This window comes from Sinocyclocheilus grahami, unplaced genomic scaffold, assembly GCF_001515645.1.
Source record: "Sinocyclocheilus grahami isolate Dianchi unplaced genomic scaffold, SAMN03320097.WGS_v1.1 scaffold160.1, whole genome shotgun sequence".
Taxonomy (NCBI): Eukaryota; Metazoa; Chordata; class Actinopteri; order Cypriniformes; family Cyprinidae; genus Sinocyclocheilus; species Sinocyclocheilus grahami.
The window spans coordinates 1705283-1719141 of record NW_015505339.1 but is presented as its reverse complement, the minus strand read 5'-3'; the positions used below and the strand labels follow the sequence as shown (position 1 = coordinate 1719141).

Genomic DNA, 13859 nt, shown 5'->3' with positions numbered 1-13859 from the left:
TTTTTTTTTAAGTCTCCACTGAGCTGTTTATATTTAAGTATCCCTGGGTTAGGTAATATTTAAACAAAAATGTTTAAATAAATGGGTTTATTTCATTATAAGATTAAAACAGGAGAATCTGGAGTCTCACACTATCTCAGAAACTCTGTGTGACTGTAGGACGTTCTGAGAAGTGACACACAGATAAAAGACTCACACATACAGAAATGTGGGATCTAGCTCAAAGGTTTAGAGTGCAGAGAATGAGAGTCCTAGAGAGCCACACTGCAGCAAAGATGAGCGTGAATCATCAAAAAGCACCTATTCCTAAATAACAGGTTTAAGAAATGTTACATGTACACAAAAAAATATAGCATGTTTGTCGTCAGCCACATTAGTTGTTGTTGAATTACAGTGATAAGAAAGAAGGATGCGTTTGCACTGCTCTAAAGCTGCTTTATTCCTGCTGCAGGCTCTATGCGATTAATAATGTTCATCTAGCATACTGAGTGATTTAGGCAGCAGTTCTGCAGGGCTTCCCACTGGAAAGGGTGAAAGTGGTCAAGTGCTTTGCATAATGCCCAGCAGCCCACTTAATCAGAGCCTGACTTCATTTCACCATTGCTGGAAAGTTCCTGATGAATTTGCTCTGATCTTCTGTGACTCCTATAGTGTTTTCATCGCTCTTGGGTTTTGCCAGCAGTTCTGGTACTGAACAGCAGGTGGTGGTGCAAGTCTGTTTCCAGCTCCAGTGTAACTTCAAGCATTAACTGCACTTTAGAGCTACTTTCTTTTTAATGTTTGTTAGCTAAAAAAAATAAGTTTTTTTCTCTCCACACATTTTTTAAAAGTATACATGTGTTAGATTTGAGGCCACCTGTCAGTGGATCAAAAATATTTATTATTTGTGTTGCACAATTAGTCTAAATTGTCCTAAAGTTAAAGTAAAGTTACAATCAAACTAAACAATTAAAATGTAAAATAGTAATTGTGTTTTGTTTTGTTTTGCCTTCAATGTTATTTTAGTATTGTTGAGATACTATTATAGTTTTTATTAAAATTTTGAATTAGTTTGAGTTTTTATCATTTCTGGTTTCATTTTACTTTTTGTAAAGAAAATGTCTTTTATTTGTGGTTATTTTAAAATTAATATAGTTTTTTTATATAAAATATTTTTTATACTTTTATAGGTTTTTACTTCAGCACAAGTTATAAATTTTTTTATGATTTTTAATAATAATTAAATAATTAATTAATCAAACAAAACAATTAAAATGTAAAATAGTAATTGTGTTTTGTTTTGTTTTGCCTTCAATGTTATTTTAGTATTGTTGAGATACTATTATAGTTTTTATTAAAATTTTGAATTAGTTTGAGTTTTTATCATTTCTGGTTTCATTTTACTTTTTGTAAAGAAAATGTATTTTATTTGTGGTTATTTTAAAATTAATATAGTTTTTTTATATAAAATATTTTTTATACTTTTATAGGTTTTTACTTCAGCACAAGTTATAAAATTTTTTATGATTTTTAATAATAATTAAATAATTAATTAATAATAAAATAATTAATCATTTTTATTTGTTTTATTTTATTTTTAATTTGTTTTAGTACCTTAAATTTAGCTAAATTAAAATTAGAAATGGCAACTTGCTGAGATACAGAAGGGTTTTAAGGTTTTTGTATTTTATTTTAATTCAAGTAAGGAAAGTAAAGATCCTCCTGGCCATATTGCTGTTTCATATTACTGTCTTTTCAGAAGTTTCTCAGTTGTTTCTTTCTTTATTAATTTCTTCAGTGTCAAATCTGTTTCTCTGCGCTCCCCTTTACTGCTAAAGCTGATACTGTACTTGCGTAATTCTGTGTGCACGTGCGAGTGTTTTGTTTAATGCCCTCTCACTGTTCTTTCCCCTTTCACCTATAAGACTAAGCTTTCCCCTCTGTCTTATCTCTCTCTCTCTTTCTTTCTCTCCTTCATGCTGCCCTCAGTGCGAGATACGGGAGCCCAAAACGGCAGCTGCAGTTTTACAGGTACCTCTTTGTTCGCTGATTAATTAGCTATGGCCATCTGATACTGCACTCGTTTTCATCTGTTTTGGAAAGTACTTTCAAGGCATGGGTTCATTCTTAGTTTAGCTCCTCCTAATAGCGGTTTGATCATGTCATTGTACTACTGAAAGCGCAAGGGAATTATAGTCATAGAACATGTGATTACATTGTTGTTTGCTTGTAATTGGTGAAAGCTGATCAATAATAAATGAAACATGTAGAATTACAATGAGATGGATTGAGACTAACTGGTGCTTAATATTGTTGTATAACTTGTAAAAAGGAATGGCTTGCATACAGGGGGAACATCTAATCTCACTTGTAATCTGTTCATATGTTGGTGTCGAGACGGCTCTTGAATATCAGTGTGTCTGAATAACGCTCCCAGAATAGAGTCCCTCACACAATGCACTTAGATTTAATTTCACTCCATGTAGAATTAAAACAGTGTTGCAGGTAAGTCATGGAGTTCAGGTTTTCTTTGCTGTGGAACACTTCTGAAACTCAAAGCATGACAAGCATGAGCCCAGAGACGCAGTGAATGTTCAGTAATCTCATATGAAGAATCGCATTTCATTCCATATTTACACTTGGTCAGATATTTACCACGGTATGCGTTTTTTGTTTAAACCATGGCTTTCCCAGTGTTTTTAGTGTCTTCTAGGGATCACAATGCTGCGCCCCCTAGGGGGCACATTGGGGAATGCAGCCTGCATGACCGGTGTCTGAAGCGCATGTGAAACAAAGCCAATCTATTGGTCCACCTGGCCCATGACATCATAGTGTGTGTGTGTGTGCGCCTGGAAGTATTAAAGGTCACCTCCTGAATACGTCATCCTCTTTGCTGTCTTTAGGAGCCGTCTGTTTGAAGTGTGTGTGCTAGACCAGCGGGTGAGCGTTGTGGAGAGTATGTGCCTCCATGCCCGAGGTTTCTGACACTTGAGGTCACACACGATCTATGCATCATGTGTCTTGGTCAGGAGCTTGCGCGTTCAGTGCTCGAGGGTTCTGAAGCTCTGTTCACGTTTGTCCCTCTTCTCGAGTGATGAGTGACAAGCATTTGCGTGTCGCGTTCAGGTCCCGCTGCTGCCGAGGCACGGCGAAGATCGTGGGATTCGTGGGTTTAAGATGCTTTTTTGGGTTATCGATCCCATGTATCGACACTCTAGGGCATGTTCTGCTTTCGCGTTTGTCTCTGCGAAGAGCACGCACGTTCAGAGCTACGCGCTCATTGTGATGACTGATGAGTCACAATGGTTCGCCGTTGCCACGGCACAGTTTATCCAAGCTCGCGATGATCGCTTTGTTCTGTGGGATCCACACGCCCTCTCTAAACGGGTTGCCAGATGTTGCAGATACTATTGGGTTGTTATGGCGATGAAGTGTGAGCACGGAGTCATTTCAGCCCTGATCCTGCGAGATCGTGGGTGGAGCTATATTCAGCTCGGCCGTGCCTCTCTAATATGCATGTTATTGTGTGTGGAGAGCCTGGCTGGGCGTGAATATATTTTAATACTCTGTGGAGAGATCAGGGTTTTAAGTGAGCAGTCCCTGCTTAGAATGTAGCTGTCTGCGGATGGTTATGCTCCAGCTCAAGCTTACTTTGCTCTGGAATATGGCGGTCTGAGGGCAGCTATGTTTTATCCTGGCTTGGGTTCCCCTTGGCACAAGCTCTCTAAAGCAAACACTGAAGTCTTTGTCCTGTCTTCAGCCTTTTCTGAGGGAACTGCTATTCAAGGATAGCTGTGTCCAGCACTCTAGTGTTTTGGCCACAGCTTACATCAGGCTTTGATCTCGGGCTGATGATGTTTATGTGTATGCTCTTAGCAAATCATTTACTGATGGTCCAGATCTCCCTCTTGTGAGCTCCTGGTCAATCACACGGTACTTCGCTAGCCTACTGTGGGTCTGATACGGATTTGGGGCTTCCTTAGTATAGCCATCTTAGGGTGGTTATATTACAGCCATTGTTATGGCAGGACGGGCTTACTTGAATAAAGCTGTCTGAGGCTAGCTGTGTCTTACTGGCACTTGCGGTGAGCCCTCTCCTGGAGTGATCCCTTTTCCTAGAGCTTAGCTATCTGAGGATAGCTATGTGATAGCTCAGTGATTGCTCCCCTGCTTAAGGTTTTAAGTAGCGGTCTCTTGAGCCCTTGCCTATACAGCGCTATCTCCCCTGCTAGGGTTGTAAGTAGATAGCCCACTCTCTGTGGTCTGGGTAGTCTCAGTCGGTCCTACTTATGGTAGCCCCTTCATAGGTACTTAGCTATCTGAGGGTAGCTATGTGCTAGCTCAGTGATTGCTCCCCTGCTTAGGGTTTTAAGTAGCGGTCTCCTCTGTGGTCTGGGCAGCTTTGCAGGAAGGTTTTGCCTGGCTATCTAGGCTAGCTGTGTATGGTTATTCTGGTCTACAAACCTTCATAAGACCTTTAGGACATAGCTATCTCAGGATAGCTATGTTCTAGCTCAGCAGCTATTCTCCTTACCCGGATTTAAGTAGCTATCTTTGAGCTCCTCTAGAGGCTTTCTAGTTAGTCTCTTCAGTGGTCTTGTGTATCTAGGCTCATATGGCTCACATAGCATAGCTATCTGAGGATAGTTGTGCTCTTAACTTGGGTGGAATGTTCCCCTTGATCTAATCAGGTTCCACATTTCTGCCAAGTTGTGTGAGCGGTCCGTGGCGTCAGTGGCATGGACCCTTTCTGAGGAAAGGCTTAGTGTATGTCTGTCGCTTCCTTAGTGCTCCCCCGCCAGGTGGACAGGCATGCGCCTCGGCATGGCATGGTTGGATTTCGTTCCCCAATGTGCCCCCTAGGAGGCGCAGCGTGGAGTACCCTAGAAGGGGAACGTCTCGTGTTACGCATGTAACCATGGTTCCCCTTCGGGAACTCGAGCTGCGTCGGAAAACCCTAGGGGAACGCCTTCAGCGATACCAAGCTCTGAATCATATGTGTAATCAGTCGAACGATGGGCGAGACGTTCGCGGCGGGTGACATCATGACCAGGAAGCTTTAAAAGCACGTGAGGTGCCACCGGCGCTAGCTTTCTGTCATTCAGCGAAGGGGCCGAAGGCTTCTAGCAGAAGGTGGGTCTGCGGACTGTCATTCTCGCTAGATAGTCTTCATCGTAAATGTCCTGACGCCTAAGGCCTAGGACTTTTTGAGGGCCAACTCCCTCTGGGGAAGAGCGATGTACACCACATTACACGGTGCCCGTCTCTCCTCAGTGCCCTCAGGAGGTCGGTCTGCCAACCCTGCCGTGTTCCAGGGCGCTGGTTCTCTCTGACTCATCCAGCTCCACTGGGGCTGGATGCCATGGTACAGACGTGGCCGAGGCTTCGTCTGTACGCCTTTCCTCCAATTTTTGGAGAGATCCTCCAAATGTTCTGGAGAGAGTGTGCGCCGGGACAGGCCCGTCTGTTGTGAGTATCCCCGTTCCGGCCTACATGGAATGAGACGTTTTCACTTTAGTTTTTGTTTTGTAATTGATTAATAACTGAATTATTAATTGATTATTTCTTTAGTAACACAAGTGTACTTTTTATGGTTTAAGTTAACTATAATCGTGTTATATCATTCATTCTGTGCATTTCACTGGCAATACCATTAAAATGCATATTCATACATTATATATATATATATATATATATATATATATGTGTGTGTGTGTGTGTGTGTGTGTGTACATTTAAATATAAATATAAGTGTATGTATATATATATAAAATATTACATGTTTTTAATGTGTCAGAAATTATATACTAGTAAGCTAAACTAATACATTTATTTATAAATCATGTATTTTTAATTAATTAATTAATTTTTCGCCTAAAAAGTAAAATAGTAACACAATTAATTTATTAGGTTTTTAATTTGTCATGAGTGAAATTCGCTTTCCATTACATGTGTTAATTCATACACTTTATCTTTATTTCCTGGAACGAGTACACATGCCGATTTGCTTATTCATTTTCCAAACACTTGTAATACATTTTTCTAAATAAGTCAATTTTAACAAAAGCCTGTTAATAAATAGCTAAACATAAATAAAATCAGCAGATTTTACAACAGTGCATATAACACAGAATATCCCATGTTTACATCTGCAAACCATAAAAAACAAAAAAACAATATGATTAGTGAAAGTGTTTATGGTGATAATCACTGCAGCAATAGTGTGAAACACTGACATTACCGTTGGGCCGTCTTTGCTGAGCCCTGGTCATAATATTTGTTTATTAATTAGTTTGTGTGTTAATTAATTTGTTTATGAATTAGTTTGTGTGCTGGAAAATGTTGAATAATAATGGAATAGATTTTTGTTGGAGTTGCATTTGCAGCATCCTCCCTGCTTGAAGACACAAGCTCACCTGAAAGCAACTGTTTTATGCAGCAGCTGCTTTTAGCGATCAGATTGAACGCATCCCTTTTACCCTCATCTGCAGTGCACTTTTCCTGTTTTAGTGAGGGATCATATTTTTTATGGGTTGAAAAAGGGAGTTGTTGTGCTGATGGGTTCTTAAAACCCCTGACTCCGTAGCTTTGAGGCTAATGAGCACTCACACACAGAGCACATTTTTGTCCTTTTAAGCTCCAAGTCTTTTAGCGTCGCATCACCCAGATCCGCTTGACAGGAATCGATCACACACAGACAGAGTGATGGGAAAGCAGGATTACCTCATTTCAATCATTGTTGTAATGTGTTGGGGTTGCTGTTTTGTTACATTTTAAGTGTACTACTTATTTATGTTTTGTTATTCTTATGTGATATTTTTGTATGTGAATGTGTATAGCACGCACTCCTACACATAAAGCACATAATATGAAGATAATGTTGTGACTCGTGCCTCTCTGTGAACTGAGATTGCATTGTGTTTTACCAGATTCAATACTGTACAGAGTTTGCTCTGTGGGATTTTCCTCTTCTACTTGATGCAGTTGTCTCATAAATGACACACCCCTCACTGCAGCACACACTGGAATAATGCAGTTACTCTCATATGTTATGACTCTCAGTGACATAACATATTTTTCTTAAATATATACATGCATGTGTGTGTTTATATATACATAAATATACACAGTATACACACATATATTATAAAAACAAAAACATTTATTTTGGATTTGATTAATCGTGATTAATCGTTTGACAGCACAAATATAAATGTTAAATAAATGAACAGAACCTTTCTGTAAAGTGTTTCCAAAAAAACATTTTTTTAAAGGTACTTTTTAAAAGTATAATACAGTAATGTAATTTGATCATTTCATTTGTAAATTTCCAAACACTGTGTGTAACTTGGTGAAACTAAATGGCTATACAACAGACTACAACTACTCCTAGACTACAGTAGTTCTAGTAAAAGGTGCGCATTGGCATATGACGTGCAAGACGCATTTAGTTAATGAGTCAATATATATTCTAGCTCTTTATGAGTATTGAATATGGTGATTTCCGGGAAGGTGGGTGCATTGATTTTAAGGATGAATTTTTTAACATTGGCTGTTGAACTTCTCTTTCTGATGTCTTCATTTAGTACATTAAATATAGATGGGCAAGGATCGCTTCATGTGTGGGGGTCAGAGTTGAAGTGTCTAAAGCAGGGTTCCGGGAAGGTGGGTGCATTGATTTTAAGGATGAATTTTTTAACATTGGCTGTTGAACTTCTCTTTCTGATGTCTTCATTTAGTACATTAAATATAGATGGGCAAGGATCGCTTCATGTGTGGGGGTCAGAGTTGAAGTGTCTAAAGCAGGGTTCCTCAATTAGTTTTTGCCGAGGGCCGAATTCTGCCAAGCCAAGCGCCATTGACCTATATATATATACAGTGGGGAAAAAAAGTATTTAGTCAGCCACCAATTGTGCAAGTTCTCCCACTTAAAAAGATGAGAGAGGCCTGTAATTTTCATCATAGGTATACCTCAACTATGAGAGACAAAATGAGAAAAAAAATCCAGAAAATCACATTGTAGGATTTTTAAAGAATTTATTTGCAAATTATGGTGGAAAATAAGTATTTGGTCAATAACAAAATTTAATCTCAATACTTTGTTATATACCCTTTGTTGGCAATGACAGAGTGTGTTTGGGATAATTGTCATGCTGAAAGCCACGTTTCATCTTCAATGCCCTTGCTGATGGAAGGAGGTTTTCACTCAAAATCTCACGATACATGGCCCCATTCATTCTTTCGTTTACACGGATCAGTCGTTCTGGTCCCTTTGCAGAAAAACAGCCCCAAAGCATGATGTTTCCACCCCCATGCTTCACAGTAGGTATGGTGTTCTTTGGAACTCAGCATTCTTTCTCCTCCAAACACGACAAGTTGAGTTTTTACCAAAAAGTTCTATTTTGGTTTCATCTGACCATATGACATTCTCCCAATCCTCTTCTGGATCATCCAAATGCTCTCTAGCAAACTTCAGACGGGCCTGGACATGTACTGGCTTAAGCAGGGGGACACGTCTGGCACTGCAGGATTTGAGTCCCTGGCTTCAGTCTTCCCAGCCTGGTGCAGGTCTACAATTTTGTTTCTGGTGTCCTTTGACAGCTCTTTGGTCTTTGCCATGGTGGAGTTTTTGGAGTGTGACTGTTTGAGGTTGTGGACAGGTGTCTTTTATACTGATAATGAGTTCAAACAGATGCCATTAATACAGGTAACGAGTGGAGGACAGAGGAGGCTCTTAAAGAAGAAGTTACAGGTCTGTGAGGGCCAGAAATCTTGCTTGTTTGTAGGTGACCAAATACTTATTTTACCGAGGAATTTACCAATTAATTCTTTAAAAATCCTACAATGTGATTTTCTGGATTTTTTTTCTCATTTTGTCTCTCATAGTTGAGGTATACCTATGATGAAAATTACAGGCCTCTCTCATCTTTTTAAGTGGGAGAACTTGCACAATTGGTGGCTGACTAAATACTTTTTTGCCCCACTGTATATACACAGTATATACTGTGTGTGTTTGTGTGTATATATATACAGTATATATATATATATATTGCCTAGTTGTAATCTGATTTTCTAATCTGACTGGACAAGAGACTATTGATATTTCCACCTGCGCGTGTTCTAGAAGGGCTGACCTCAAAGTCAGTGCAGTTACAGTGTTGCGCCACAAGGTGGTGGCTGTCATTCAACTACATGTTCAAAAACGCTGATTCATTCATTCAAAGAGACGTAATGAAACACGCTGTTGAAATCATTTTAACTTTGAGCGCCACTTTAGAAGGCTCAGCTGACCAGCTATGCATCGATGCTAAGACAGAGATTTCGCTTTCCTTGAACATGACAACCTATTTTCACATATATATATACTATATGACTCGGCCTGGAGGACAGATGCAAGTAATCGCACGCGCTCAGTCGATCTCTCTCTCATTCACTGTCTGTTTAGGCTTGTTAAGTGCAAATCTACGGAGTCTCTGTACAAATCAGCATGGTACACATTATGTTATCCTTATTAACTTGTTTAATATTCAGTCCACATGCATGAAGTGTAAAACGAGAAGGGCATAACCTTACGAAAAAATAAAACACGGAAAAATTGCGGTTGCTGCGGTTTTTGCATTCCTCTGCAGTTTGCTCGTCAATAGTGCGGTATTGCGATATTGCGGTTATCGCGACAGCCCTACGAGTCCGCAGTTTACTGTCAGGGATTTGTCGTGTCGCGCCGCATCCAATGTTGACAGCATCACTGATTATAATGGGTGCTATTGTATTTTATTGCATCACGCCGCTCGTGTCCGGTGTAGACACGGTGTAAGCTAATGTAGCTTTCTGATGCTGCGTTTGAATTCTTATGTCACATTATTTGAAATTAGCGCGGGCCAAACTTTTTTCTCTCACGGGCCGGATGTGGCCCGCGGGCCACCTATTGAGAAACCCTAGTCTAAAGGCTGTCATGTGTAAACGGTGATGATTGCTTTTTGAAAGTGTTTATGTGCTACTCTGTCATATTGTAGAGATTTGGTATCTTTACACCAAACTTTGACACCAATTTCATTAAAGTGTCACTGGAGAGACATTTGGTCATTGATGTTTTCATTTTATATTGTAGATGAGTTCTTTTTCTGTAATGTAGTCTGTTTGTACTTGACATTTATATTTGCTAAACATGTTTTTTTCACTTATATAGATGGGTGTATGTGTCTTTCTGAAAATCCACATGCTTGCACAGGCCTTATTAGTGCACTAAAAGGCCTTTATCTATTATCTCATGTGGAACAACAATCAAAAGCTTTTAGCGCAAAAGCTTCTGTGAATAATTTAGACCAGATATTATTTGCTGCAGTTAGCAGAAACAAATTGCTCCCCCTCGAATGACATAAATGGATTTCCTTCATGGAGTCGAGCTGGGAGGGGAGATGGCTGGAGTTGAAGGAGGGGTGAGAGGATAAGGGCGATGCTCTCTTCTTCACTAATTGGTTTAGACGCCGGCATGCAAGACACTCCCAGTTTGGGTGGATCGCTGGATTGCTGGCGGTTTCTGAGTTTATAAGGACTGATTGACATTCATAAGTCTTGTTCATGAGCCGACCTCCAAGACCCCGGGTAAGTTTTTGCGCTGATTTTGTCTTTGGTGTGACTGGCCACCTGTGTGCATGAGTCAGTTTGTTTTAGGGTGTTATTCTGCATGGGTGTGCCCCTTTAATTATCATCCCTTACCCTTACCCTTTTGCATTATACATGCTTGAACCTGTTATTTTAGTACCGCAAGTTGTTGTCATTTTAGTTCAGGGGATTTTTGTTGTTGTTGTCGCTCATTTGAGTGAAGCTCTTCAGTGCAGGCGTATGGAGGATCAGTACTCTGCAGTAGTTGAGTGGTTTTTGCAGTACATCATTCAGTCAAGATTCACAGGATCGATACAGGCTTATGATAAAGAACCTCCTGCACAAGTGAACTATGCAGACAGTTTTGCAAAGAGGCAAGCTTGGTCTGAACCACATATACTTTAATGAAATATGCAGTTACAAATAAGTTTTATATTTGGACTGTAATGTAGTAATGCATGCTTATTTTCTTGGAGTTAAACCAATTATTATTTAGTTTGTTTTGATTAGATTTTTCATACTTTTTCTTTCTTTTATCCCACCTCGGGTTGTATTTATACTGACAGCAATTAAATCTCTGGATGTCACATAGTGTCTGTACTTTTGACTGTGATCAAGTGTTTCTACTCGACTGCAGTATCTGTATCAGTGTTTTAGTCTTTCTTTTAAATACTAAGTATTTTAAAAAAAAAATTGTATTTCTATTTGGTTTTACTTTTTTATTTTATTTTAATAAGTTTAGTACTTCTACTTAAATGTATTTTTTCATTAGTTTTTCATTTTCATTTAAGTTTTTCATATTTTATATTATTTCAGCTATATTTAAATTACCAAAACTATTTTTAATAGTTCTAGTTAACAGTAACAACACTATCAGATGATGGGTTACATGAGTTTCAGTCTTTACTCCAGGGTTCCTACGTAGTTTGAAAAAGTATGGAATTTAATTTAAGTAATTTCCAGGTCTGGAAAAGTATGGGGAAAAAAAGCAAAAATATTTGCATTTCCAGACTTCTGCCCCTATTTAGTTTTTTTTTTTATAATAGAAAATATACCGACTTTTATGTGCACATGAGACATCATTAAACTTGGCATATAGGACAATGCAAACTGAGCCACTTGTGCCATCAGTCCATTTTGTGATGTGGTTTCTTGGCCGCCACAGAGTACGTGTTAAAAAGTCCTAAGGCCTTGAAATATGATGTACTGCCCTAATGAAAGCCACATTTTTAACACTTTTTTTTTACAATACCTGTCTTTTTTTTATAGGCCCTTGAATTTGGCAAATAGGACAATGTATACAGCCGTATTATGCCATCAGCTCATTTGATGTCATGGTTTTTCCGCTGCCACAGAGGATGTGTTAAATGTACATTAGGCCTTGATATTAGAGGCACTACCCTAAGGAAAGCAACATTTTGAGCAAGTAGATCTGTATTAATTCATGTGCATCCCTGCTCTCGTTTTATTCATAGTAAGATGGCACTGATGCACAAAGGAAATAGGTTATAAAACTAGAAATTGTTATGTGTAAGCATGCAAAAAAAATTTGCATGTGCATGTGAATAGCTTCTCGAGGTCACAAAAAAGTTTCCTGTGTGCAAGCAAAAGTCTGTATTATTTAATTTTATTTTAGGGGCTCTGTATGCTGTCACTTCGAGAATATCAATGAAAAAAAATACAGATGACGGTACAATATACCAAATATAAAGCTGAAAATAATGCTGTAAGCACTATTTATGTTAAATATGAAAATATGAAAATTGACTGAAAGGTTTGGAAAGTTTCGTCTGGAAAAGTATGGAATTTTGAAATGGAAAATGTGTAGGAACCCTGTTAGTCCTATTGGTAGTTGCTGCATACATATTTGCATAAAATTCTTAACTGTACACAACTTTGTGTTGCTCATGATTCCTCAAATCGCTGTCAGTGTAAATGTGCCTGTGTAAATTGGAAAAGACAGCACTACAAGCTCAAAACCCTAAGAATAACTCCTTTTAAATGTTGCTTTATTACAGCTGTTTGCTTTGAATTAGTGATCTAATCGTGAAAAGGTGCATTGAGATGTACTGTCACAATGGACACTTTTCACATTTCTGGGTTTCTCAGAAGCGGAAGTCGTCATAGTTGGGTAAACTTCTATGGGGTGAATAAAATCTACAACAAACATCAGTGTTTCCCCTGCCATTATATTAGGGGGCGGCCCGCCTAACCTAACCCTAACCCTAATTTTATTTAATTCTATTTTCTCTATAGCGCCAGATCACAACAGAAGTCATTTTAAGTTGCCTTTCCTATAGAACAGGTATATACCTTGTTATTTTATTAAGCAAACTAAATAGCCTTATTATTTATCTTATTTACATGACGGCATGTCATTTCGGTCTCTACGTTATGGTCGCGCTCTCTGTATCATGCACACACACACACACACACACACACACACACACACACACAAGTGAGCCCACTCCCACTAGTATTTGTAAATATTAAGCCGCAAAACGATTCATATTTAAATATGAATTCTGCATGTCTCTGTGGTAATGAATGGCGCAGACGCGTGGTTTTGTGAACTCGTACTGAAATGCTCGTGACGCTTCCGGTGATATTAACCTCTGCCGTCTCACTAACGAGGACATAAATACATGAACTACACCTCCAGAACTGCTCTGAGAGTCACTTCATGAGCATTTGAAGTCATTTTTCATTTCAGTAAAACTATCATCATGACATACACACAGAAATGTAAAGGTATTCATGGCAACCCGTCAAAATAAAAGTTTGGTTTAACTTGAGGGCATTGGCAGAAATATATTACTATTGTTGAGTAGAATGTAAGTAACAGGCTGCTACTACTAGTCAAGTCAAGTCAAGTCTGCTTTATTGTCAATTCTTCCACATGTACAGCACATACACACAGAGAATTGAAATTGCGTTACTCTCAGACCCTTGGTGCATACAGATAACACTGTTTTAATAATTTTACTACTACTAAAATTATTAAAACCTTATTTTTAAGGAATAAGCATACAATATTTCTTCAATGTTTTAATTGTAATATTAAATTACCTTTATTTTCCCCAAAATAAAATTTGTTTAATTGTCATTACTTAAAAGATAGATTAGATTAAATTAATGTTTTATGCCTTAAAAATTTTTTAAATACACAACACAGAATTTCTGAGCAAAAAATCATAAGGCTATTGTAAGAATAAATGAAACTTGTTTTATGCTTTCAAATAAAACTTTAAGATTTAAAGTTCTAAAAGTTTAAGCCC

At 38.4% G+C, this 13859-nt stretch overlaps 1 protein-coding gene across 3 annotated transcripts in view; it reads left to right on the top strand.

Annotated features, from left to right (window-relative positions):
• LOC107592856 (voltage-gated potassium channel subunit beta-2) overlaps positions 1 to 13859 on the top strand; it is a 187737-nt gene that overhangs the window by 69153 nt on the left and 104725 nt on the right. For 2 of the 3 annotated variants that reach the window (XM_016282427.1, XM_016282426.1), the window contains exon 3: positions 1969 to 2010. The exons of the other annotated variant lie outside the window; for it this stretch is intronic. In XM_016282427.1, the coding sequence (XP_016137913.1) occupies positions 1969 to 2010 (42 nt within the window). The remainder of the gene's footprint in view (positions 1 to 1968; positions 2011 to 13859) is intronic. 3 annotated transcript variants of the gene reach the window in all.